Source organism: Homalodisca vitripennis, chromosome 7, assembly GCF_021130785.1.
Source record: "Homalodisca vitripennis isolate AUS2020 chromosome 7, UT_GWSS_2.1, whole genome shotgun sequence".
NCBI lineage: Eukaryota > Metazoa > Arthropoda > Insecta > Hemiptera > Cicadellidae > Homalodisca > Homalodisca vitripennis.
In genome coordinates, this window is record NC_060213.1 from 147810175 (window position 1) to 147837868 (window position 27694).

General features: G+C 32.2%; 1 protein-coding gene across 1 annotated transcript in view; it reads left to right on the forward strand.

Annotated features, from left to right (window-relative positions):
• Positions 1 to 25755, forward strand: part of LOC124366482 (prohormone-1-like) — a 191319-nt gene extending 165564 nt beyond the window's left edge. Inside the window, exon 3 of the mRNA XM_046823069.1 lies at positions 24836 to 25755. Within this exon, the coding sequence (XP_046679025.1) occupies positions 24836 to 25000 (165 nt within the window). The 3' untranslated portion in view covers positions 25001 to 25755. The remainder of the gene's footprint in view (positions 1 to 24835) is intronic.
• Positions 25756 to 27694: the final 1939 nt, after the last annotated feature.

Genomic DNA, 27694 nt, shown 5'->3' on the forward strand with positions numbered 1-27694 from the left:
TCATCAATGAGTTGGATGTAAGTAGCTTACATAGTTAAATTTTAAGTAATGCAACACGCTCGGACAGCCCGTCGACAAAGAAAGACTCATCAATGAGTTGGATGTAAGTAGCTTACATAGTTTTCATAGTTAAATTTTAAGTAATGCAACACGCTCGGACAGCCCGTCGACAAAGAAAGACTCATCAATGAGTTGGATGTAAGTAGCTTACATAGTTAAATTTTAAGTAATGCAACACGCTCGGACAGCCCGTCGACAAAGAAAGACTCATCAATGAGTTGGATGTAAGTAGCTTACATAGTTTTCATAGTTAAATTTTAAGTAATGCAACACGCTCGGACAGCCCGTCGACAAAGAAAGACTCATCAATAAGTTGGATGTAAGTAGCTTACATAGTTTTCCTAGTTAAATCTAAGTAGTGAAACGCGCTCGGACAGCCTGTCAACAAAGAAAGACTCATCAATGAGTTGGATGTAAGTAGCTTACATAGTTTTCCTAGTTAAATCTAAGTAGTGAAACGCGCTCGGACAGCCCGTCAACAAAGAAAGACCCATCAATGAGTTGGATGTAAGTAGCTTAAATCCAAGTAAATAAGTAAGTAAGTAATAAGTAAGTAGCTTACATAGTTAAATATAAGTAATGCAACATAACAGAACATACGAAGGCCATACTGATGATAACACTGGTTGGTATTTGTTTAAGCTTGTCAATCACAATAAATCTCCGTCCGATCACTCATCTGTACAGTGAGTTGCGTATTGTTGGCAGTTTTGGTTTAACATCTTTTGACTGAAAAAAGCTCTTCAAAGGGGAACCTAAATATTTGAAGAAATTAATTTTGTAAGCAATGTTCTTTAACTTTGAGAACCAACAGATGTTGATGTTAGATCTATAATTCATTATATGAAACTAAGAAACGACGGGAATAAAAGTTCTTTATTATAACCTAATAGATTTTTTTAATCCATCGTTTTGGTCTTAAAAAGGGTGTTAGAAAAGATCTGAATTACAATAAATGATAATGTGTTATGATTTATCAATATATAAATGTCTGATACCACCTAGTGTTGTAAAAGTGTGGGGAACGAATATTTTTAAATAACCTAGTATGTATTGTATAAACGACGTCTTATCAGTAAAAAGAGTCATAGTATTGAAAATAATTGAAGAAAATAACATAAAACCCATTTCATGTAGAAAACGATTCATTATTGAGTATCAGGGAATATAATTCTTCTAATAGTCTGCTCTTAAACATCAACAGTAACGTTTTGCAGTCACACACGTGTGCATAAGCATGTTTTGTGTGCTGAATGAGATTCTAGAGGAAGTAATGTTTGGAAAATGAAATGGAGCTGAACTTAACGTTCGCGCAAAACTATTATCACTACAAATTATCATTTTTTTAAAGCAAGTAGTAATATGAATTATTATTTGTAACTTTATTAGTAAAATGTCTTGGTAATTTTGATTATATTTAGGTTTTCAGTGATTTGTTTACATATAAAACCATTTCCGTTATGATCTCGGAACTCATAATAAATAAAAGATAACAACTTGTTTCATGGATGTCTTGGTAATTTTGATTATATTTAGGTTTTCAGTGATTTGTTTACATATAAAACAATTTCCGTTATGATCTCGGAACTCATAATAAATAAAAGATAACAACTTGTTTCATGGATGTCTTGGTAATTTTGATTATATTTAGGTTTTCAGTGATTTGTTTACATATAAAACAATTTCCGTTATGATCTCGGAACTCATAATAAATAAAAGATAACAACTTGTTTCATGGATGTCTTGGTAATTTTGATTATATTTAGGTTTTCAGTGATTTGTTTACATATAAAACCATTTCCGTTATGATCTCGGAACTCATAATAAATAAAAGATAATAACTTGTTTCATGGATGTCTTGGTAATTTTGATTATATTTAGGTTTTCAGTGATTTGTTTACATATAAAACCATTTCCGTTATGATCTCGGAACTCATAATAAATGAAAGATAACAACTTGTTTCATGGATGTCTTGGTAATTTTGATTATATTTAGGTTTTCAGTGATTTGTTTACATATAAAACCATTTCCGTTATGATCTCGGAACTCATAATAAATAAAAGATAACAACTTGTTTCATGGATGTCTTGGTAATTTTGATTATATTTAGGTTTTCAGTGATTTGTTTACATATAAAACAATTTCCGTTATGATCTCGGAACTCATAATAAATAAAAGATAACAACTTGTTTCATGGATGTCTTGGTAATTTTGATTATATTTAGGTTTTCAGTGATTTGTTTACATTTAAAACAATTTCCGTTATGATCTCGGAACTCATAATAAATAAAAGATAACAACTTGTTTCATGGATGTCTTGGTAATTTTGATTATATTTAGGTTTTCAGTGATTTGTTTACATATAAAACCATTTCCGTTATGATCTCGGAACTCATAATAAATAAAAGATAACAACTTGTTTCATGGATGTCTTGGTAATTTTGATTATATTTAGGTTTTCAGTGATTTGTTTACATATAAAACAATTTCCGTTATGATCTCGGAACTCATAATAAATAAAAGATAACAACTTGTTTCATGGATGTCTTGGTAATTTTGATTATATTTAGGTTTTCAGTGATTTGTTTACATATAAAACCATTTCCGTTATGATCTCGGAACTCATAATAAATAAAAGATAACAACTTGTTTCATGGATGTCTTGGTAATTTTGATTATATTTAGGTTTTCAGTGATTTGTTTACATATAAAACCATTTCCGTTATGATCTCGGAACTCATAATAAATAAAAGATAACAACTTGTTTCATGGATGTCTTGGTAATTTTGATTATATTTAGGTTTTCAGTGATTTGTTTACATATAAAACAATTTCCGTTATGATCTCGGAACTCATAATAAATAAAAGATAACAACTTGTTTCATGGATGTCTTGGTAATTTTGATTATATTTACGTTTTTGAGTGATTTGTTTACATATAAAACCATTTCCGTTATGATCTCGGCGGAACTCATAATAAATAAAAGATAACAACTTGTTTCATGGATGTCTTGGTAATTTTGATTATATTTAGGTTTTCAGTGATTTGTTTACATATAAAAACAATTTCCGTTATGATCTCGGAACTCATAATAAATGAAAGATAACAACTTGTTTCATGGATGTCTTGGTAATTTTGATTATATTTAGGTTTTCAGTGATTTGTTTACATATAAAACAATTTCCGTTATGATCTCGGAACTCATAATAAATGAAAGATAACAACTTGTTTCATGGAAGCTCGGATTTCATTGTAAACAGAGAAATCACACTTTATTGACGTACCCTTTTGTTGTACAGAAACTTCTTTGATCATCGTATTTCCCATCCCTTTCGTGTTATAGTTTTATCAAAAAATTAATACAGTTCTAATTAATCTCCAAAATACTAGGCAGGAGCACGGTAGATATGTTGTTATTGCTTGGTCGGTTGATATTTGGTAAAAAGCTCAAAGGATCGGCCGTCCAGCTGACCGTTTGTGTCATAACTCTTAGAGGAAGATCACAGCAACTTTAAACTTGGAATATAGGTTCCTTTGGTCAAACATTAACTCTATTTATTTTAGTCAAAAGGTAACAGTGTGGTCACTGTGTCCGTATGCCCCTCTTTGCGATAACGTTTGAGAAAGATCCTCGCGATGTAAGTATGATAGAAATTATTTGTAAATTATTAATCAAGTGTTGCAGTAATAGGTTTAAATATACTGTAAATAATCACCATTTAACAAAAAATTTCCTTCCATAACAATTTTATTTCCATTTGTTTGATTCATGATTAAATTTAAACTGATTTAGTTCTATAGTGAAAATTAAAAAGAATACCTGTAAAACTGAATGGAGTTTTGTTCAGGTGCATCTCCTGGTTTGCGATCTGTGACTTGCTTGTTTTTTTAGCTCATTTCCATAAGCAAGCATGTCATTATAATTTAGCTGAATTTCTAAAAAAAAAACGTTTTATTCTATGTGATGGAGTACTTTTAAGCTATAAACGGACCTGGCTGGATGAGCGGTGTGTTGCAGATCATCTAATTTCAGACCGAATATATGTACCTATTAAGTCTACCAGGGATCTGGGTTTATCTCTGTGATGTATAAGTTGATATGCTGTAAAAATCATGCCTAATATTTCAAAATTACAAAAAATAGCTATAAGCTACAAAAGTGTTTAAGGACTTTTTTCCAAGATGCAGTAATTTCTATCTGATAGAAAATTATTTTTATTTCTTTCAGATCAATTATGGGGGATATAATTGTAAATTTTTTAAACCCATACGAAAAACACCTCATAAATTACATAAGAAAAATAATTCATGTTAAATTTTTTAAGTATAATGCCTTTAAATTATAAAAACTTATTCAATCATATTTTACTGAGCTATAAATAGGCATGCCTTGTCGTTTTAATTAGTTTCACAGACCTGTGATAAGTACCATGGTACAACCAAAACTAGAAATATATTTAATTAACAATTATATTCAGTATACACATTTACAAAAAAATAGAATACACATAAACACTTAACACGAAAAAGTTCCAAACGCGTACTAATAAATGTTGCAGTATAAACTGTATCAATCCCGTCAAGAACTGTAAACATTGATTCAGAGGCTATCACAACTTGTAACGAAGTTGAGGAGAAATAAGAGGGGGAAGGTTTAAGTCCCTTGGGGTATTCTATTACACGAATATGACTTGTATCTTCTACCTGTGCAACACTTCTCTAATTATTTAAATTTTACTTCATCAAACGTAACATATATTACAATTTATCCATGTATAAATTTTTAACACAGACACGTGTTATTAGATAAAAGAGTCATAGTTTTATAAATCATTGATAAAAATGAGGAAATATTTACTAAATCTAAAAAGTAATACATTATATAAATTAGTAATTATAAGAAATATCATGGTCTATGAAATAATCATAAAAATATCCATTTAAGTATCAATTTTGGTAAAATAACATAACAATAAGGATGTGGGAGCACGCTCCACACTAAACCATTAACAGAGATCCACGTAAACTCTGAAGCTTACCACGCGGTATATCACAGTACACGAGAATTGGTTTACTCCAGCACAATACATTAGTAAATAGATCTCTGCTTTAGTGGCAGAGATTTGAGAGTATAAGGTAAAATAACATGACAATCAGGATTTGGGAGCACGCTCCACATCTAAACCATTAACAGAGATCCACGTAAACTCTGAAGCTTACCACGCGGTATATCACAGTACACGAAAATTGGTTTACTCCAGCACAATACATTAGTAAATAGGATCTCTGCTTTAGTGGCAGAGATTTGAGAGTATAAGGTAAAATAACATGACAATCAGGATGTGGGAGCACGCTCCACATCTAAACCATTAACAGAGATCCACGTAAACCCTGAAGCTTACCACGCGGTATATCACAGTACACGAGAATTGGTTTACTCCAGCACAATACATTAGTAAATAGGATCTCTGCTTTAGTGGCAGAGATTTGAGAGTATAAGGTAAAATAACATGACAATCAGGATTTGGGAGCACGCTCCACATCTAAACCATTAACAGAGATCCACGTAAACTCTGAAGCTTACCACGCGGTATATCACAGTACTCGAGAATTGGTTTACTCCAGCACAATACATTAGTAAATAGGATCTCTGCTTTAGTGGCAGAGATTTGAGAGTATAAGGTAAAATAACATGACAATCAGGATTTGGGAGCACGCTCCACATCTAAACCATTAACAGAGATCCACGTAAACTCTGAAGCTTACCACGCGGTATATCACAGTACACGAGAATTGGTTTACTCCAGCACAATACATTAGTAAATAGGATCTCTGCTTTAGTGGCAGAGATTTGAGAGTATAAGGTAAAATAACATGACAATCAGGATGTGGGAGCACGCTCCACATCTAAACCATTAACAGAGATCCACGTAAACCCTGAAGCTTACCACGCGGTATATCACAGTACACGAGAATTGGTTTACTCCAGCACAATACATTAGTAAATAGGATCTCTGCTTTAGTGGCAGAGATTTGAGAGTATAAGGTAAAATAACATGACAATCAGGATGTGGGAGCACGCTCCACATCTAAACCATTAACAGAGATCCACGTAAACCCTGAAGCTTACCACGCGGTATATCACAGTACACGAGAATTGGTTTACTCCAGCACAATACATTAGTAAATAGGATCTCTGCTTTAGTGGCAGAGATTTGAGAGTATAAGGTAAAATAACATGACAATCAGGATGTGGGAGCACGCTCCACATCTAAACCATTAACAGAGATCCACGTAAACTCTGAAGCTTACCACGCGGTATATCACAGTACTCGAGAATTGGTTTACTCCAGCACAATACATTAGTAAATAGGATCTCTGCTTTAGTGGCAGAGATTTGAGAGTATAAGGTAAAATAACATGACAATCAGGATTTGGGAGCACGCTCCACATCTAAACCATTAACAGAGATCCACGTAAACTCTGAAGCTTACCACGCGGTATATCACAGTACACGAGAATTGGTTTACTCCAGCACAATACATTAGTAAATAGGATCTCTGCTTTAGTGGCAGAGATTTGAGAGTATAAGGTAAAATAACATGACAATCAGGATGTGGGAGCACGCTCCACATCTAAACCATTAACAGAGATCCACGGAGCTTACCACGCTCACAGTACACATTGGTTTACTCCAGCACAATACATTACAACACATGACAATCAGGATAGCACGCTCTACATCTAAACCATTAACAGAGGTCCACGTAAACTCTGAAGCTTACCACGCGGTATATCACAGTACACGAGAATTGGTTTACTACAGCACAATACATTAGTAAATAGGATCTCTGCTTTAGTGACAGAGTTGGGAGTGGTATTATAGGAAAACATTTAATTTAAATGTGAAATGGGTTAATATATTCAGGTGCTTCGTAATGAAAACATATCTCTCCAGTAAATAAATACAGTCAATTAGTATGAATAAAAACTAGTTAGCTGTTCAAAACTGAGAATTATGTGAAATTAATGAAGGTGACTCCAAAACAAAAATAATTCAACCGCTAATCCGAATATTTGAATGTATCAATATTGTGACAGCTGTCAAGGTACAGTTGAAACCTTCGTGATGTATTTGTAATAAAACTGAATATAGTCATCAGTAAATGACTCGGTGACGAAAAATTGTGTTCTTCTTGATGATTTAGACACTTAGAGAGAGTTAAGGTACGCTCATTGGTGAAAAGTGGGGTGTAAATACTTGGGAGATATGGGAATCTATTTTATTTACTTCTGAATACAAAATACACTAAATTCCCTTACCGAATGAATGCAAAAATGTTTAAATTGATATAAAGCCCTAAATTTTAAAGTAACAACATGATTTGTGCCATCTCGTATATTCAATAAAGCGTTATATTTTTTACAATTATTTATATTTATACTTTAAAGTCCCAAGAACGTCACTTTGGGTATACTGCAGGTAAGTTTAATGACGACTGGTATTTTTCCGTTAGATCAGTTCACTTTAATAAATGATTTCCAAACGAAGGTAAGATCGACGAAAGTGGAAAATGATATTCTGCGGATATATGAAGTTTTTAAAATGAAAGTTTCTATTAGTGCCGAATCTAAAATTACCTCGTAAAAATTTTTCTATTTCAAGTAATCATTTCAATATGTAAGGCATATATTACTTCGGCGAGGGTAAAATGAGCATAATACAATACACGTTTTAGCACTTTAGTTTCGATTCCATAGTTATAAAAAACTACGGCCATGGGAAACAAAACAAAACATTTGGTGAATATGACAATTTAAATAATTAAATCTGGTGAGGTATCGTAAGAGAGACATTATCTTGGAGAATATAACAGTGCTAATTGATTTCGAAACATGTATGATTGACAAAATCCACATTAACCTGCGTATAAAACTATTGTCCTAAATGGGAATAATTTTTATATTATTCTTAAAGATCCTTCAACATCTTCTGAAAAATTTAAATTTTGAAGATGTAGTTATCTTTTATGCCTTTGAAATAGATACACTTATACAAACCCCCTATCAAAAATCATCATGATAAATTTATTACATATTGTGTATTGATTAATCCAAAATCTTACTTAGCATACATACTTGGATAATTTCAGTAATAATTTTTTTTTAATTGGTGATTTCTTAAATTGTAATGGTAATTAGAAATTTATTGGCCTTATACATTTAATATTCAATATCCAATATTAAAAATAAATATTTGAAGAAGCTAAAGTTTTATTCCTTTATAATCACACATTAAAGCAATGATTTAAAAAAATAGAAAATCTATTGAATACGGTACTTTAATATTTTTTTAAACGCTTATAAATATATATAATTGTAAAAATTATATATATGCACACCTTTGCTTTGTCGTTTATGCTCACACCTTGTTTTACAGACACGTGTTGCCGTAGCTTAGATAATGCAGACTAGAAACTTTTATCTCATAAATATAGAAAAATTTACCAGTTCACAAGTTTTCAATGAAATAAAATCAAGAACAACAGTTTCAACAACAAGACATTTGTTAATAAAGCAGTATGCAGTTATGAAGTGCAAACTGTAGTAATCTCACGATAAACTGTAAACATTGGTTTTCAGGGCTATCACTGCTTGTAATGAAGTTTGGGAGAAATAAGAGGGGAAGAGTGAAGTCCCGTGGGGTATTCTATTACACGAACATGACTTTTACCTTACTATTAATACCGTAGCGTATCTCTGATAAATGTTCGGTATTATTTTATATTGCTTTCCATTTGTTAACGGTTTATAGTTTCAAGTGATTTGATTATAGGATTATTAGTATTTTATCACCTAATGTTTCTTTTTTAACGAACGAGAGAAACCAATAACCGATCACAAATTGCTATTTAAGGTGAACCTAATCGCCATACATAAACTAAATTAACTAATGCCAAATAAAATGTTTGCTCCTTGTAGAAACATTTTGGAAAATGAAAACGATGAAAATGTAATTGAGCAATCTAAAAGTAGCAAATGAAATTTGCCATTATTTTGCATCAGCTTTATTTATAATTGTTATGCTTATCTTCATCTGCTTAAAAATTGTGTAATTAATATTGAATTCTAAATAAAACATGGTCTTGCCAAAGTCTAACCAAAAGTCTAATTCCAGTGCGCAAATTCATGGTATGGATGGAATCTGTAGGATATATTAAATAAATAGGTAAATGAATGTTCAGAGATTGGCAAATTAAATTTATTCAAATTTCAAAATTTTACCTTTGAAACACCTGTCTGATACATATTAGAGTTACAATTGGCGAAAAAGAAACATACGAGTATGTTTCATATCTATATTAAAGTTAATTTTAGATTATATAAATCTTAATTTACGGTTGTGCTCATATAAATACTTTGATAAATATATATGAAATTAAATATTGTATATAGCTTGTCGAAACCGTGCCTTTGTTTACATTTATGTCCAAAAGGAATGTCTAGTCTTTCATTATTATTAAGGCATCTCAGCCATTACTGAAGATAATTGCCATCGCGTGCAATAATCTCAACAGATAAAATAGAATCCAAAATTAGGCCTCTAAGAAGTTACAAAATAATTTATAATTTTGCACAATTTGGTCCTTTTGACATTACAGTTTTAACTAGCAGATTATGTTTATTATTTCTATGCTTATTAATACATTTTATCTGTAAATTTGCAGTAGCCTATGTAACAAAATTAAATTTATAGCTTTATAGGACTATAAAAAAATAAAAATAATAAATAAAAATTTTATATTTTTGTCTTTAATATGTTTTATGTAAGTTACAACTACTTAAAATATTTTAATATACGTGAAATTGATTAGCATCCTCAAATTAAAACACGTTTTATTAGGTTTGGATAAAATACTGAGGAAAAATGTTATATGTCTTTTATGCAGTTTTATAAATTCATGTACGATGCGTCCTTTACTATTAAGTAAAGTGAAAAAATAACTCTTAACTTACTACATCAAAGAGGATAAATTAAAATGGCTTCCATATTTAAATTACATTGTATATTTAAGTAGAATGGAAATATGTTTAGTTTCCTAGAGGTAATACCTCATTGTCTAGAAGTAGTACATAAGTAATGGTGGCATATAACCTTCCTTAGCAACTGAACCCAAGTCACGCGTACTCCATCCGTCTTACGATTCAGTATTAACCATCTGGACTCTACAATTCAGCCAAAACGTTTCTACCTTTTATGTCTTTATTATGCATTTTAAGTTCCAGTGCTAATACATCAGTACTTTCTCCAGTTAAATTAACACGAACATTTTAATAGTTTTGTAACTTAATTGTTAATTGTTAAAATAATATAAAGCCGTGTCTGTAGTATTAACTTCTATCCTGTACAGTGTACAAGCTTGTAGACTATTAAGGACACCTTGTGCTCATACTATACATGTATAAGTAATGTAGCAGTTTGTACGATTAACCAGGACATTTGAATAGTTTTGTAACTTAATTGTTAATTGTTAAAATAATATAAAGCCGTGTCTGTAGTATTAACTTCTATCCTGTACAGTGTACAAGCTTGTAGACTATTGAGGACACCTTGTGCTCATACTATACATGTATAAGTAATGTAGCAGTTTGTACGATTAACACAGGACATTTGAATAGTTTTGTAACTTAATTGTTAATTGTTAAAATAATATAAAGCCGTGTCTGTAGTATTAACTTCTATCCTGTACAGTGTACAAGCTTGTAGACTATTAAGGACACCTTGTGCTCATACTATACATGTATAAGTAATGTAGCAGTTTGTACGATTAACCAGGACATTTGAATAGTTTTGTAACTTAATTGTTAATTGTTAAAATAATATAAAGCTACAGTGTACAAGCTTGTAGACTATTAACTCATACTATACATGTAATGTAGCAGTTTGTACGATTAACCAGGACATTTTAATAGTTTTGTAACTTAAGTATTAACTTCTATCCTGTACAGTGTACAAGCTTGTAGAATATTAAGGACACCTTGTGCTCATACTATACATGTATAAGTAATGTAGCAGTTTGTACGATTAACCAGGACATTTGAATAACAAATACGCAATTAAAATTTCCTTCATTACTAGTCACAAATAATATAATACGCTGCTACTCGAAAACTGTTACTCGATACTCGATATTAGTCTCTAGGGCAAATTTAAAAGAATATTACCAAGTTTCAAGAAGAACAACAGATGAGCATTTCCAAACATTCTTTAAAAATTATAAAAAAATCTACAAAAAAGTAATAAAGGCAGCTAAGGCATATGATGTAAACAAAAAACTGAGACATTCTAATAATATATCAAAAGCCGCTTGGTATATAATTAACAAACAAAGTAAATACAGAAACCCAGTCTCTCCTTCAGAGCTGATATTTGAAGGAAATGCCATTAGAGACCCCTTCTTGATTGCGGACATGTTAAACAAATTTTTTGTAGATGTGGCGGTGAAGAGTGGCAATGTGCCATTGTCAAGTTCTGACAGCAGCAGGGGGTCATGCAGCCCAGCAGCGTCGATGATGTTAACACCTGTTACAGAGGGTGAGGTGGCTGCGGTGATCCGGGACTTAAAGGCCAAGCATTCTAGGGATGTTTATGGGTTGTCGGGGTGGCTTCTTAAACAGTGTTTCCACACAATCTTGAAACCATTGGCCAGAATGATTAATTTTTCTTTCCAAACTGGGCAATTTCCAAACGGCCTAAAAAATGCAAAAATCATTCCACTCTTCAAAAAAAGGCGATTCAAAATCTCGAAGCAATTAAAGGCCCATTGCCATTCTTCCAACAATCAGCAAAATATTTGAGAAGTTATTTCTCATTAGAATGCTTTCCTTTCTGGACGTGCATGATATTCTCTGTAAGGAACAGTTTGGTTTCCGGAAGGGAATATCGACAATTGATGCAGTCACTAAACTGATCGACATTGTTGTGAAGGGCTTGGACAGGCAAATACCTACGCTTAGCGTATTTCTTGACCTGTCTAAGGCGTTTGACTGTGTGGACCACCAGACTCTCATTTCAAAACTACATGACTGTGGGATACGAGGTACACCACTCTCATGGCTTGAGTCGTACCTGAGTTCCCGCCTGCAAAAAGTCCATATAAATGGAGTTTCATCAAACAACGCCTCGTAAAATATGGGGTCCCACAGGGATCAATTCTCGGCCCAGCTCTTTTTTTAATTTATGTTAATGACCTCAGGTCATCGATATCATCTGGCCAAATGATTCAGTACGCAGATGACACAACTCTCTGTTTTCAGAGTAAATGCGGGGCCTCATTGGAAGTGGAATGTTTTGTAAGTGCAAATTCTTGTCTGCAGTTCTTATCTAAGGTCAATCTGCAGACAAATGATTCAAAATCCAATTTCATCTATTTCTCAGGACGAAGAGTGTCCCATGATTGTGGTCCATCAGTTGTGCTAAATGACACATTCATTGAAGAACTAAACAGCATTAAATTCTTAGGAATCCACATTGACAAAAGTCTAACGTGGGACAATCATGTAGACGCAGTCTGCGCCAAAATGTCCTCGGGCATCTTTGCTCTGAGAAAGTTAGCAGAATTTTGTGCAATTCCTATTCTAAAAATGGCCTATTATGGCCTTGTGTACCCACACATGTCTTATGGCATAACGTTGTGGGGAGGATACGCAAACACCCACTTCCAAAGGTGGTTTGTCCTGCAGAAGAAAGCAATCTGAATCATCTCGAAAATAGGAATGAGAGAATCCTGCAGGGAGCACTTCAAAAGTCTAGATTTGTTAACGCTCCCATCTATCTACATGTACGAGACTGTCCTGTACTGTCGTTACAAAAGTGAAGTGACGCGGGGCAGAGACGTCCATGACTACAACACTAGAGGGAGGGATGCATTAAGACCAGTGAAGCACAGGCTCCGGGCTTTCGAAGCCCTGCCATCTGAGGTCGGGGCCAAACTTATCAACAAGTTGCCTCTTGACCTACAGGCTGAAAATGGGCAACCACTGTTTAAGATGAAGCTAAGGAACCTATTGGTGCAAGGGGCCTTTTACTCCGTCGGCGAGTTCGTGGACCGGGGAGGTTAGTTGGTGCAACCGTTGAGTGGGGGGTGCCAGGCTTTAGGCCTACATGATAAGCCATAATGTTCTCTCTAAATAGAGAGAACATTAAATAACACTAATATAAACATAAATAACACTAAATAAGTTTTGTTTTATTTGAGAATTAAAATTTTAAGTGCTTTCTTTTATTTGTTTAGTTTTACATATAACTTTGTAAACATTACAATATTATTTTATTTAAATATCTACATGACTTGACGCGTGCCATGCAATGTTGTAAAAATTGTTATTACGGCAATAAAGAAATTTATTTATTTACTGTCGAGGCCTCATTTTGATAGCTTGTCTAACTTTATTCCTTTTTTGCTTCGTGTATTAAAGAAAAAAATAAAACGACAATTTCTTAATTTATATGTCAAGAAAATAACGTTCCTAATAAAATCCTTTGTGGATACAGACCACCCAGCACACGTTCTTACTGCCTTACTGAATATTCAGTATGATATACTGTAGGCATAATAACATAGTGCTCCATTGGCAGTCGGTGGAAATGTGAAGGCCTGTGGAAATGGACACACTAGTTTCCGTACAAATATATATTTTAAAATTTAAATTCCCAAATCAGCGATAGTAAGATGCTTCATCAACTGATACCGTAAATTACTTATAAACCTAGTGGCAATCTGCTCTATTGTAAATACAGTTTTGTAAAAGTTACCAAGTAACAGTTCATTTAAATAAAGGTAAGATATAGTCAAGAGAATGCGATTAAACCGTAAAACCTGTGTTGTGTGGTTACAGTTCAATATTAGAGTAAATTTAATTAAATGTCGACTAGAGTTATTCTTGGACAAAAAGACTATTTTCCAACCACACCACCTTTAACTAAGCTTTAAATCCCACAGTTAATCTCTGATTGATACTTGCCTTTTTCAGGTTTGGTTGCTTAATCCTTCACTTATTAACCGACATGTGCATAGGGTAGCAGCGGGTATAAAACACCATATACGACGTCTATTTTGTGACCATTATTTTTTACTAAATTATTAAGTTAACCTTTTTATCATATATGTTCTTAAAAATATCTTGAAATAAAAACGTTAAATGGTTATTCTACTGCTGATTTACATGTGCGCTGTTGTAAAATCACATTGTAATTCATTGCTGATTATTACATTAATAAGCTAATTAAGTGAAATTTTTTTGCTGTGTAGTAGCTGCTCGTTTAGCGAAGTCTGGAGGGGCTGGACAAATTTTATCTGTATATGTGTCCGGAAGATATCTCAAGAACGATATGGCCTGTAGAATTTTGTACGAATCTTCATTTCTACACAAGCAACATTTGGCTGAGCGTTTTCGTATATTTCTAAATCGGTTTTACATTGCTATTATATTTAACGTGCTTTATACTTTAATTATATCACTGATTAATTATCTATTGTTGTTATTTTTACGACGACTACTTGTCGTTACAGGCTCCGCAGAAGGTGCATACAAAGTTTCAAATTTATATTTCAATTTATTCTCAAACTTTCCTACGGACAATCGTGCAAAGTAGAAGTTTACACGAAAATGACACATAGTAGAACAAATTGCTATAGAAATTAGGTTTAATACAAGATTCCAAGTCTACGTATGACATGTCTCTCCATAAGACACATTATGATACTTTTCTCATTAAATGTGGTTTTAGTGTTTAAACAATACAGTTCTACATACAAACTTAATATAAAATGTCTTTGTATGTGTTGGGATAGTTAAGCTAGTGTTACACATGTTTGAGCCGCTTAAGGGTTTATTGATGTTTTTAAAATTTATTTATTCTGTTAAGTTCTCGTTGCCATCATAGTTACCCATAAGATCAATGTAAAAATATTTTTTGAAGCTCAGCCAAATCCCTTTTCAGTGAAATGTTCAATAACCGAAATCAGTATTTTTCATATAAAAATGAAGCTTCATGCACAATTTAAAATCTATAGTTCATTTAATTTTCAAGAAATTTTCTGGACAGACGGAACGAAATGAAATGTTTCCAGCCTCACTTGTATATTTGGCTAAATCTAAAACAATAATGACATACAAAAATTTTAAACATAACGAGGAGATCGGTAATCAATGTTGCAAGAATTCAATATGGAACAAACGAACTATCAACGAAAATGTGTTTAAATGTTATTGGACTTTTCACTCTAAATTAACAAATTCAAATGTACTTTTTTGTGGATTTCCTATGCTTAGATTTACTATTGGAAATTCTATACAATTTCTTATGTGTAATTTCAGTTATTTCATACCGTAATTGGTACAATATGCTGTAACAATACCTCATATAAATTGACAGATCTCGATATAACATGCAGTGTTTTTGGGGTAAATGTTTAGAACACTATGTATTGCGAGTACACGTCAATCAATTCACTAATTAATTTGATGGATTCATCAATTGATTTTATTGAGGCAACTTGAGATAGAAAATCGTCACGGGATAATAACTATTTTATATTTTTATACTCTGTATTGGAGGTGTAGCTCTTTCTTATTTTCTTTTTATTAGGCCCATTGTAGTAGGATGTGAAGTGGTGTGTTAATTGTAATTTCTCCTACTAATTTATATTATCTCAGGAATGCACAAGACTGCATAGAAATTATTTGGGCAAAGGTGTTTAGCGACTTGATATCAAAGAAGTCTTCTACTTATGACGATACAGAAAAGCGGAACGAGGAGTTTCACTTATATTTGCTCAGATCCGGTTCACTCAATCAATATTTGCGCGTTGCTGATATATCTCTTCGGCTTCTGTCGCGTACTCAAAAGAGAGTTCATATAAAACGCTCATATATTCTTCATTTTATTAACTTTAACTATTGGCGTAAAGTAGTGAAATAAATTATCCTTCATACAAAAATGTCCGTTTTAAACTACATTACCATTTTTACTATTTGAAACTGTGAGTTTTCATTGCAAAATTGTACTGAAGTAAGATGAAGAAACATTTCTAGCGTGCTTTAGTGAAACTTTATGTGATTGCACTTTACCGTCCATAGTTGATGTACAGTAACCTCAGAGTTATATAATGTTTTCTGTAATGTGTTAGTTACAATGTGTTATAGGTTCCGGTTTTATAGACTCTCGAAACAGTAGACTATTACTATGTCATTAATACCAGAATTATACAGTGGTTTCGGTTCAGCTAACAAGATAATTACCGATTATGTCAGTAAATATTAAGTACAATAGTTTGCTTTATGGCGTGACATCATGTTGTAATCTCGGTTTATACTCCGTGGCTAATAACATTAACTGGAAGACTCAATGTTACTCTATATTGAACATGTAAGGGAATGCTACAGGTAATTTGTAAATACAACTTAAACTACATTCGCCTGAAAGTGGCAAAAAACACGGTGTAAGAATCTTTTATTGTTAGACTCTTCTCAAACTGTTAACATTTAGGCATTTGTGATGATATACATAAATTTGAGTATTAATGGTTTGATCATTGGCAGATCTGGGTCTCTGTAACATGTTGTAATCTCGGTTTATACTCCGTGGCTAATAACATTAACTGGAAGACTCAATGTTACTCCACATTGAACATGTAAGGGAATGCTACAGGTAATTTGTAAATACAACTTAAACTACATTCGCCTGAAAGTGGCAAAAAACACGGTGTAAGAATCTTTTATTGTTAGACACTTCTCAAACTGTTAACATTTAGGCATTTGTGATGATATACATAAATTTGAGTATTAATGGTTTGATCATTGGCAGACCTGGGTCTCTGTAACATGTTGTAATCTCGGTTTATACTCCGTGGCTAATAACATTAATTAACTGGAAGACTCAATATTACTCCATATTGAACATGTAAGGGAATGCTACAGGTAATTTGTAAATACAACTTAAACTACATTCGCCTGAAAGTGGCAAAAAACACGGTGTAAGAATCTTTTATTGTTAGACTCTTCTCAAACTGTTAACATTTAGGCATTTGTGATGATATACATAAATTTGAGTATTAATGGTTTGATCATTGGCAGACCTGGGTCTCTGTAACATGTTGTAATCTCGGTTTATACTCCGTGGCTAATAACATTAACTGGAAGACTCAATGTTACTCCACATTGAACATGTAAGGGAATGCTACAGGTAATTTGTAAATACAACTTAAACTACATTCGCCTGAAATGGCAAAACAACTTAAACTACATTCGCCTGAAAGTGGCAAAAAACACGGTGTAAGAATCTTTTATTGTTAGACTCTTCTCAAACTGTTAACATTTAGGCATTTGTAATGATATACATAAATTTGAGTATTAATGGTTTGATCATTGGCAGATCTGGGTCTCTGTAGCTCAAATCATTGTATTATTCTAGCAACTGGAAGATCATAGACTATTTAAATCTTCTGAAATGTAAAAAAACGACCAATTTAGTTTTAAATATTATTTTAACATAATAATCTTGTCGTGGTTTTCTCATCTATCATTGGCCATATGATATCTAATAATAAATGGAACAATCAAGTATCCGGTTTACCTATTGGTGGTGTTCTCAGCACAAAAATTAGCAACACATTTATGGATCACTTTGGAGACAATGTTTTTGGAAATTCGAGTAATAAACCCAAAATCTGGTTACGGTATGTTGATGATGTCTTTTGTGTATGGGAAAATAAAATTAACATTCAAAATGAAATTTTTAAACACATAGATACAATTAGGCCATCGATAAAATTAACCATTGAAAATGAGGTTAATAGTGAAATTCTATTTCTTGATATTTTGATTGAGAAAACACACAATTAAAACAAAACTATTTTATAAGAAGACTCTCAGTGACAGTTCATTAATTAATTATAATTAAAATAATCATCGAATGTAAAAATGGATTAGTAAAAAGTTTTTTCCAACAGATTGATAATTTGGTGACTGATGAAAAAGATAAAATGTTAAAGGGAAATGGTACTACAACAGGACTTTTGATTAAAATCAGCTATCCTCATTCAATTATTGAGCAAGCTAAGGCTTAAAACAAAAGTCGCAAGCAAATTAACAAAAAATACAATCCTAATTATCTCACTACTACTGTATTTATTCCATATGTAAAAGGAAAATCGGTAAAAGTAGTAAGATAAATTCAAAATTTAATATCCGTACTCTTCCTAAGTCACCAAATAATCTAAGAAGTTACTTAAAAATTTTAAAACTAAAAAAAAGCAGCAAACCAAGAATGTAATATATAAAACTGACTAAAATTGAGCTGTAAAATACTATTAATACAACTTAAATATACTATGATATTCCAGTGGCTACAATAATACAATGTTTTGAGCTACAGAGACCCAGATCTGCCAATGATCAAACCATTGTGCTTGCGGGATGCTTCCAGAGCCAAAGACAGCTTTCAGACATAAATATTGGGTGGAAACATTGCCAATTATAACTCTTTAGAGGTTGAGTTGTTCCAAGGATCTGAAAAGGTCTAGAGGCGAAAACTTCTGAGAGACTTCTGATACAGCGTTACTGAGGCTCAATTAAAGAATTATTTATATATTAAAAATATTATATATATTAAAATATTACATATATTAAATACATTATATATAAATAATAATATTATATATATATATATATAATATATATATATATGTATATTAAATATAAAGTTGTTACCTTCCATGGAGAGGCTATTAAGTTTCAAACATTTCTCGTAAACTCTAAAAGTTTAAACTTGTAAACAGGGTTGGAGAATTCCATGAGAAAAGACACTTGATAAAATCTGGTGGATTTATAAACAGTCATCTGTATGCGGAGATAAACAGCTCTCAGAGTGAGAGAGAGTGTGTGAGAGAGAGAGCATGATCTGGACACACACGGCTCTATAGACTTCGCGTGGGAAGTTTGCCTCGCAATTAGTTCGGTGTACACTGACAGACACAAGATTTCAGGAGCCAGTTGTTTCAGTGTCTAAATTTGGAACGTCACATTTGGTAATAAATCAACTTCTCTGAACTACGATTTAAATCTAAATTTAACATTTGGCGGGTGTTTTAAAAGTTCTAGTTACAATATGGAATCAGTACCGGCCACATTGACTAGCCGTGATATTTTGTCACTCGATATACTCGAGACACCTCAGGCGGCCCACAATATTCATGTGCAAGTAATGTAGTTTAAAATACTGGAAAATATGTAAAATTTAAAGCCTTTCAATGTTAAAGAAGAATTTAACACTTTTATGTTTTTATTAATATTCAACCACAGCAAATAGATACTTGACAAATTCTATCACGCAATGTTTTCGACCTTTCACGAAAGATATGTTTAATACAATTTTGGAGTGTTACTTCCTCAATGGTTTCATAATTAAAGTTGATATGGATGTTCTTATTGGAGAACTCAAGATGTTCACTGACAGAGTTGCGATAAAAGTGTATCCACCAAAAAAGTGTGATGCAGAACTTCACCGGCTTAGCATTCAATTATAAATTGGCAATAAAACTGATATTCCCTACCGGCTCTGTTTCTGGGTTTAATTAAAGCCTGGAACATGTTATCACTTACACTACTCATAAACTATGAGTAACATTATTATAGTTTATTATTATTATTATTATACATTATTATAACGTTATTATTATACATTCTGAATAGTTTCCATTTCGATAAAACACATTTACAAATATTACACAATTATACATTGCTCATTAGATAAAACGCGAGTTAAAAAAAACAACGAACATTCATTAAGACTTAAAAGTTAAATAAAATACAATGATGCAACTTTATAATTTGATGTTCATGCTTAAAATATAATAGACTAAAAATGTGATATGTCGATAAACCTAAGGATAACTTGAAGTTGTCTAACTTCAAGTCAATGGTAGCACTTTATGACACAGAATAAGTGTGAAAGTATGTATGTATGTAAGTGAGGTGAAAAAAGCTCCTTCCTTTAAATATTGATGAGGGTGTTTATTGCATGAATTGCATGAAAGAATACCAATATTTTATAAACATTAACTTTAACAATGTGTGACGACAATCGTACAAAATTCCAACTTTTCGAAATTGGTGCGTTCTCTTTTCTTCAATAGCGCCTTAAATAAACATGTCCTATAGTATGGTTATAAATAGTTAGCACGTTGTAGAAACATATATTATTGTTTCCTAACTCAGAGAGTGCTTCCTTCACTTGAGGAGTCTGGACCAGATAGGAAATATATTATTGATTGTGTTTATTGAATACTAAACATATTTTTGTAGCTTAAAATTTCCTCAAGTTTCATCAACTTTCTCAACGGTTTCCTGCATAAAACGCCCACTGGTATAAATTTGTGACTCATAAATGTATTGTGGGATTCATAAGCCACTAATATAATAATGCAATTCCTCAAAATCTCCAGAGTGTTTTGCTCCACACGGACAGAGAGCTATTAAGGAAAGGCAAGTAAACTTGTCACCTGTGATAAAGATAAACAATGACTCTGTTACAAACGGAACAAGTCTTATGTCAACAAACATGAGTTAATCCCGTTTTACTGAAGATGGAGTGAATACTTTTAACTATCATTGTTTGGTTCTGCCTGAAATTTTCATTATAAAGATACGGCAATAAACCGTTGTATATCACAAATATTAATGTTTATGCCATGTGCAGTGTTTAGTAGCCATAAAATAGCATCAGGAGTACAATTTTCTCACATGAAATAAGTTTACAGTCTAAATAAACAAGCCAAAATAAATATATTTTTATATATACCAACTATTCTTGTTTTCTATCATAATCAATAAAGTGAATGTCATATCACTTTTTATTTCTAAAGCTTAATGGTCTATAATTATTCACAAAATAGTTTAGGATTTTAAAGTGCATTAATTCAAAGTTTTTGATTCCAAAAAATGAAATACGGGACGCTTTTATCTCGTATTGATTTTGAGTTGTGGAAAACTATAAATTAACTCCATTTGCAAATTTTTTGAAATGTAAAAAAATACCAAATTTGCTTTAAATACTATTTTTAAATAATACTTTTATCGTAATTTTCTGGCCATATGCTATCTTACAATGAAGGGAACACTTAAAAGTTGAAAAGGTGTTTAAAAAGACTTAGAAGTTGTAAAACTCTTTTAGTTCGTTTTTTATTTCATTATACACAGTTTCAGAATAATAAAGCGCTATAAAGACTTTACAGTCAGCCTGAAATCTCATGTGTTACAGGAAAATGTACTAGTACGTTGCATTTAAATGTATTTATGTATTTATTTTATTATACACAGTTACAGAATAATAAAGCGCTATAAAGACTTTACAGTCAGCCTGAAATCTCAAGTGTTACAGGAAAATGTACTCGTACGTTGCATTGAAATGTATTTATGTATTTATTTTATTATACACAGTTACAGAATAATAAAGCGCTATAAAGACTTTACAGTCAGCCTGAAATCTCAAGTGTTACAGGAAAATGTACTCGTACGTTGCATTGAAATGTATTTATGTATTTATTTTATTATACACAGTTACAGAATAATAAAGCGCTATAAAGACTTTACAGTCAGCCTGAAATCTCAAGTGTTACAGGAAAATGTACTCGTACGTTGCATTGAAATGTATTTATGTATTTATTTCATTATACACAGTTACAGAATAATAAAGCGCTATAAAGACTTTGCAGTCAGCCTGAAATCTCAAGTGTTACAGGCAAAATGTACTTGTACGTTGCATTGAAATGTATTTATGTATTTATTTTATTATACACAGTTACAGAATAATAAAGCGCTATAAAGACTTTACAGTCAGCCTGAAATCTCATGTGTTACTGGAAAATGTACTCGTACGTTGCATTTGAAATGTATTTATGTATTTATTTTCATTATACACAGTTACAGAATAATAAAGCGCTATAAAGACTTTACAGTCAGCCTGAAATCTCATGTGTTACTGGAAAATGTACTCGTACGTTTCATTGAAATGTATTTATGTATTTATTTTATTATACACAGTTACAGAATAATAAAGCGCTATAAAGACTTTACAGTCAGCCTGAAATCTCATGTGTTACTGGAAAATGTACTCGTACGTTGCATTGAAATGTATTTATGTATTTATTTTATTATACACAGTTACAGAATAATAAAGCGCTATAAAGACTTTACAGTCAGCCTGAAATCTCAAGTGTTACAGGAAAAACTCGTACGTTGCATTGAAATGTATTTATGTATTTATTTTATTATACACAGTTACAGAATAATAAAGCGCTATAAAGACTTTACAGTCAGCCTGAAATCTCAAGTGTTACAGGAAAATGTACTCGTACGTTGCATTGAAATAAATGTATTTATGTATTTTATTATACACAGTTACAGAATAATAAAGCGCTATAAAGACTTTACAGTCAGCCTGAAATCTCAAGTGTTACAGGAAAATGTACTCTTACATTGAAATGTATTTATGTATTTATTTTATTATACACAGTTACAGAATAATAAAGCGCTATAAAGACTTTACAGTCAGCCTGAAATCTCAAGTGTTACAGGAAAATGTACTCGTACGTTGCATTGAAATGTATTTATGTATTTATTTTATTATACACAGTTACAGAATAATAAAGCGCTATAAAGACTTTACAGTCAGCCTGAAATCTCAAGTGTTACAGGAAAATGTACTCGTACGTTGCATTGAAATGTATTTATGTATTTATTTTATTATACACAGTTACAGAATAATAAAGCGCTATAAAGACTTTACAGTCAGCCTGAAATCTCAAGTGTTACAGGAAAATGTACTGTACCTTGCATTTTAATGTATTTATTTTATTCTCGTATATGGGTAGGAACAAAATACCTTCCTAGAACAAAAATTTACAAGGCAGAGAACATTGTAGCAAAGTACTAAGCGGTTTTCAATATTAAATGTGTTCTCAACTATCATGCTTAATCAACTGATACATTTGTTTATATCCTCAATTATTTAAAGAATTTAAATTTAAAATATGATGATGTAATTTAATTAATACTGCTGGAAATGGACCATACCTTTGGTAAGACTCATGTAAGGATATGAGGACAAATATTGCTATCTAGCCAGTAACACATGAAGATACAAGATATAACAGTCTCTTTATCAGAGTTAATATCGCCGGCTCTGCTCTTATTGCCCAAGGAATTGGATCAGCGTAATATGAACCGATTAAATATTTATTCAGTTTACTGAGGTACTGTTAAGTATTAGTAAACTATTATTACAATGCAATTTTTGCATTGAATAGTTAACCCTTAAAAATATAAGAGGAAGTAATTCAACTAATGGGCAGTGCAACCGTGAAATATTAAAGCTTTTTGATTACTTTTATTATAAACCTACATATTTTTACTAATAAGATTACATTTTCTACTACGATAAATAATTTTGCATGACCTAATTGAGTCCAAATATTAGGTGTTTTTATTTTTGTTTTTCCCCATAGGAATCGTTGTATAAATTGTTTCATATATAACTGAATGAATCCAATATGTTAAAGACGAACGCCCAGACAACCATGTCACCTCAGACATGTTATAGACAGTAATGGTTGCAGCATGACTGTACGAGTGGACATTTCATACACACATTACACATCGCAGTCTACCATCTTTATAGTTATGTCTTAGCTCTCCCTCTTCTTCTCGCGGATAACAATATAATATCCTGCGGTAACACAAACATGGCCGCTTCTCTTTATTTACCCGCCAAATTTTAATTGAGGAGTGTTATTCGTTTCTTGCAAACAGAAAAGAATATTGAAACAGAAATTCATACAAAGTTGTGCCATGTTTTAGATACAGTATTAAAACAGCTGGGCGTATAAATGTGTTTTCTAAATCAAGCAAATACTTAATATTTCGTTCTATCAATATAGACTGACTAAAGTCTATTTGGAATTTTGAAGCCTTCGGGTGTACGCAGTAGAAAGTTCTTTAACGTTCAGGCGGCTTGAATACAGTATTGATATTAATTTGCTTTTTTACATTGTATTTTAAGGATAGAGCTACGTATTTCATTTTTATCCTTATCCTGCCACTGACCTGCTATAAAGCATACTATAAACAGAATAAGATGGAGAGATGATACAGTACATGGTTTTCAACCTGCGTTATCTCCAAGTAAAATAACCTAAGCTAGGCGTGTTAGACCACTCGGCAATCAGCAATCTCGATCCTCAATGGTTATTGGGTTCTTTTATTATCTCTTTTCATGCCAGAAAGATAGGTCAGTTATATACGATTTCGTTTCAGATTATACACTTTTGCAATTTCGGCACACACTGAAACCTAACTTTCACAATATGTAAATGTTATCGATCTGTGTTGTGGTGTAATAATTCTCCTAATATGTCTTATTTCCTTCATCTGAATTATCTTTATCCGATATGTACTTTTTCTATGTTAGTAAGAGGGTTTCTTAGCGTATATGAGCTGATATGTTGGCAGTATATGTAATGTGATAAATTAATCTTTAACTGTAATACAAATATTATACAAATACTTCCACATGCTTCACAGAAAAGTCATGATGATAAATTAATCTCAAAGTTGAATGCAGATGACATAAACAATAAACATATAGGAGTATAATAAAATTGTTAGTTGTGTGTAATAAGTCAGTTGTTCTATTTAATTCCTCTTTGTTGTAGTTGGTGGACGATGACGGAAGTGTGGAGACGGCTCTGATGAACTACCTGTTTGCCAAGCAAGTGGTAAACAAGCTGCGCAATCAGATGAGCATCTCGGACCTGCAGCGCAAGCGCAGTTACTGGAAGCAGTGCGCATTCAACGCTGTCTCCTGCTTCGGCAAGTAAACCACTGCGCACCTCATCGCGCAGACCCTCCACCCACCTCTGTATAAACTGTTACTGTATAGTCGGCGCTTCAGTTCAGTTCTTCTCCAAGACTGTTTTCATTTTAGTGTTTCAGCTGTTTCCTCTATCCCTGAAATATTGTATTATTTGAAAAAATATGAGGTGATATGAGTAATAGGACAAGTACTTAATAATTATCATCCATAAGATGTAATACTTATGATTTCACTCTTCCAAACAGATTTTTCGAATACTGTTAAGTATCAATGGCAATACTTACTTTCGAGAACAAATGATAACATTTAATAATAGAACATTGTATAATCAAATTTTATTGTATTATTCGAAAAAACCTATTTAACACTTTTCCTGTACTTAATTAATGGTCTTATTTCTGTACAGTAAGGTTCTTCACAAAGGGACACCGTCCATGATTATTAATTCAATATGCTTTAAAATGCATTGACCAGTATATTTTACGCATAATAAACTAGAATACTAAAGTTATTGTTACAGATAAATTACAATTCTATATTACAAAATGTGACAATTACCATACGAATATTTGGTATTTTCCCATGTCAATCAAGCTGGAACGATTCAGTTTTTATACAGTGATTTGATCAGGTGAGTTGGACCATGCCTAGTAGCACATATCAGTAGACTCCCTACAGCTGAATTGGAAGTATAAATTATTGGTATTTTCTAAGTTATGTTACGCATTGTGGTTAGAAATAAATATACTTTTTTAACGAGCTGTTTTGGTTTTATTATACCTTCCATACCATACTAAGGCCTGTTCATGATTAAGAGCTGTACTATAATACAAAGATCTAATGGTGTGTGTATGTGAGTGCGTGTGCGTGTGTGTGTCTGTGTGTTCGTGTGCGTTTTGTCCAATCAAATAAACACTACTGGACTGATTGTACTAATAATTTACATGTACATTCTAGCACCCGTAATAAACATAAAGGCTTATTTCTATTTAAAACATTCCCCGTGCTACGCCCAATGGTATTTAAGGTTGCAAAACATCATGTTATTAATTGCAATAAATGTAAATAGCCGTTCTGTATCAGCATTGTTTTATGACAGTTCTAGGATGGGTTCTATTAGTGTATAGTCTTGAAAGCAAAGAATAAGTTTAACGGTTACAAAATTCTTATTTAAACTTTTTCTGTAATCGCTGCTGAACCCAGAGTTTATCAAGCAAATTATAAGTTTTAGGAAAAATATTCTTTAAACTGCGTATTATGTTATGTGTGAATTACTTGGTCGATAATATAATTCTGATAAAAAAGATAAAGTCACTATCTAACATTTATTATAAACTTAAGGACTGTTACAAGGACTGTTGTCTTTTAACAGAAGTAGGTTTCTAAGACCTGCTTATGCATACATCTTATTCATCAAGGACAAAGTAAACTCAATTGTTTCGTCAGAATTATCTTAGATTGACATTAAATTACAAAATGGCCGAATGTAAACGCTTTACTACTGAAGCAGGCTTCTTAGACAAGGCAAAATCAACCAAAATCAACCATAGCCCAAAAATACTATGATCGGAATATGTACACTCCAAATGTTCAAGGTGTCCTAGAAACTCACCCAAACAAAATGTGTATTTTGAGGCAGTCATAAAATAACATAAATGGTCTTCAAAACAATTAATAAATTACACAACGTATTGTAAACTAATAGTCGGGTTTGCGAGTATGAGACAATAATCGAGCGTATAAAATAAAATACAATGCCCAAAAAATTAAGATACAAGGAATACCGTCTCAATACAAAATTAAATAAAATAAGGTCAACACTCGACCAACATCTACTGGATGAAAACCACAATATGAACGTGCTAGAAAATGGCCAAGAAGTAATACATCGCTGTAAAAAGGGTAGTTTATTATGAACATTGGATGAATAAGAAATGTATAAAGCTTTGAAAAGTGAGGATGGTATTAACCTGTTGAATGAAAGGTAGAATACAAATCTAATATCATCTTAAACATCGTTATCAACGATGGAGATGACAACGCCCAGACAGATCAGCTGGTCAGAAAGGTACCACCTCCACACGAGGGACAGAACTAACAAGTTGTGTTCTGTAATTCCAGTTGTCTACGTGTCGTTACCACGCCGCAGCTTGTAGGAGACATTGCGCGCGCTCGAGTTTGTGTCTGTATGCGAGTTAAATTTATTTATTTATATGTATGATTAGTCTGTTGCGTTTTGTATTTTCAATTTCATAACAAAGCCATCCAACTCGACGGTTACTGAGGTCTCTCGATGAAGGTTAACATTCGAAACATGTCACCAAAACCTTAAGACCAGTCGAATTTGGATTGAATTGACGGGAGGATAGGATATCTTTTTTTGTAGAGTCATTAAAATCGATCCTGGGCTAAATACAATGAATTATAACAGTCATAAAATTCATTAAAAGCGGGTAATTCCTGCTCGTACACTGTTAAAAAGCAACAACTTAAATAAAATATTTAAATATTTATTTACTGCGCTAATAAATATCGCTTCAACCATGCGTCAAGCCTGGCTTCCATACAATCACAACCAAAAGGTTGCAGTTATATCATACAGTCTAGTTTTTCAGTATATAGTCATTGTTTATCTTATAAGAGTAAATTACAATTGTCATAAATGTTTAAAACGTGTTTGCTCAAGGGTCTATGTTTT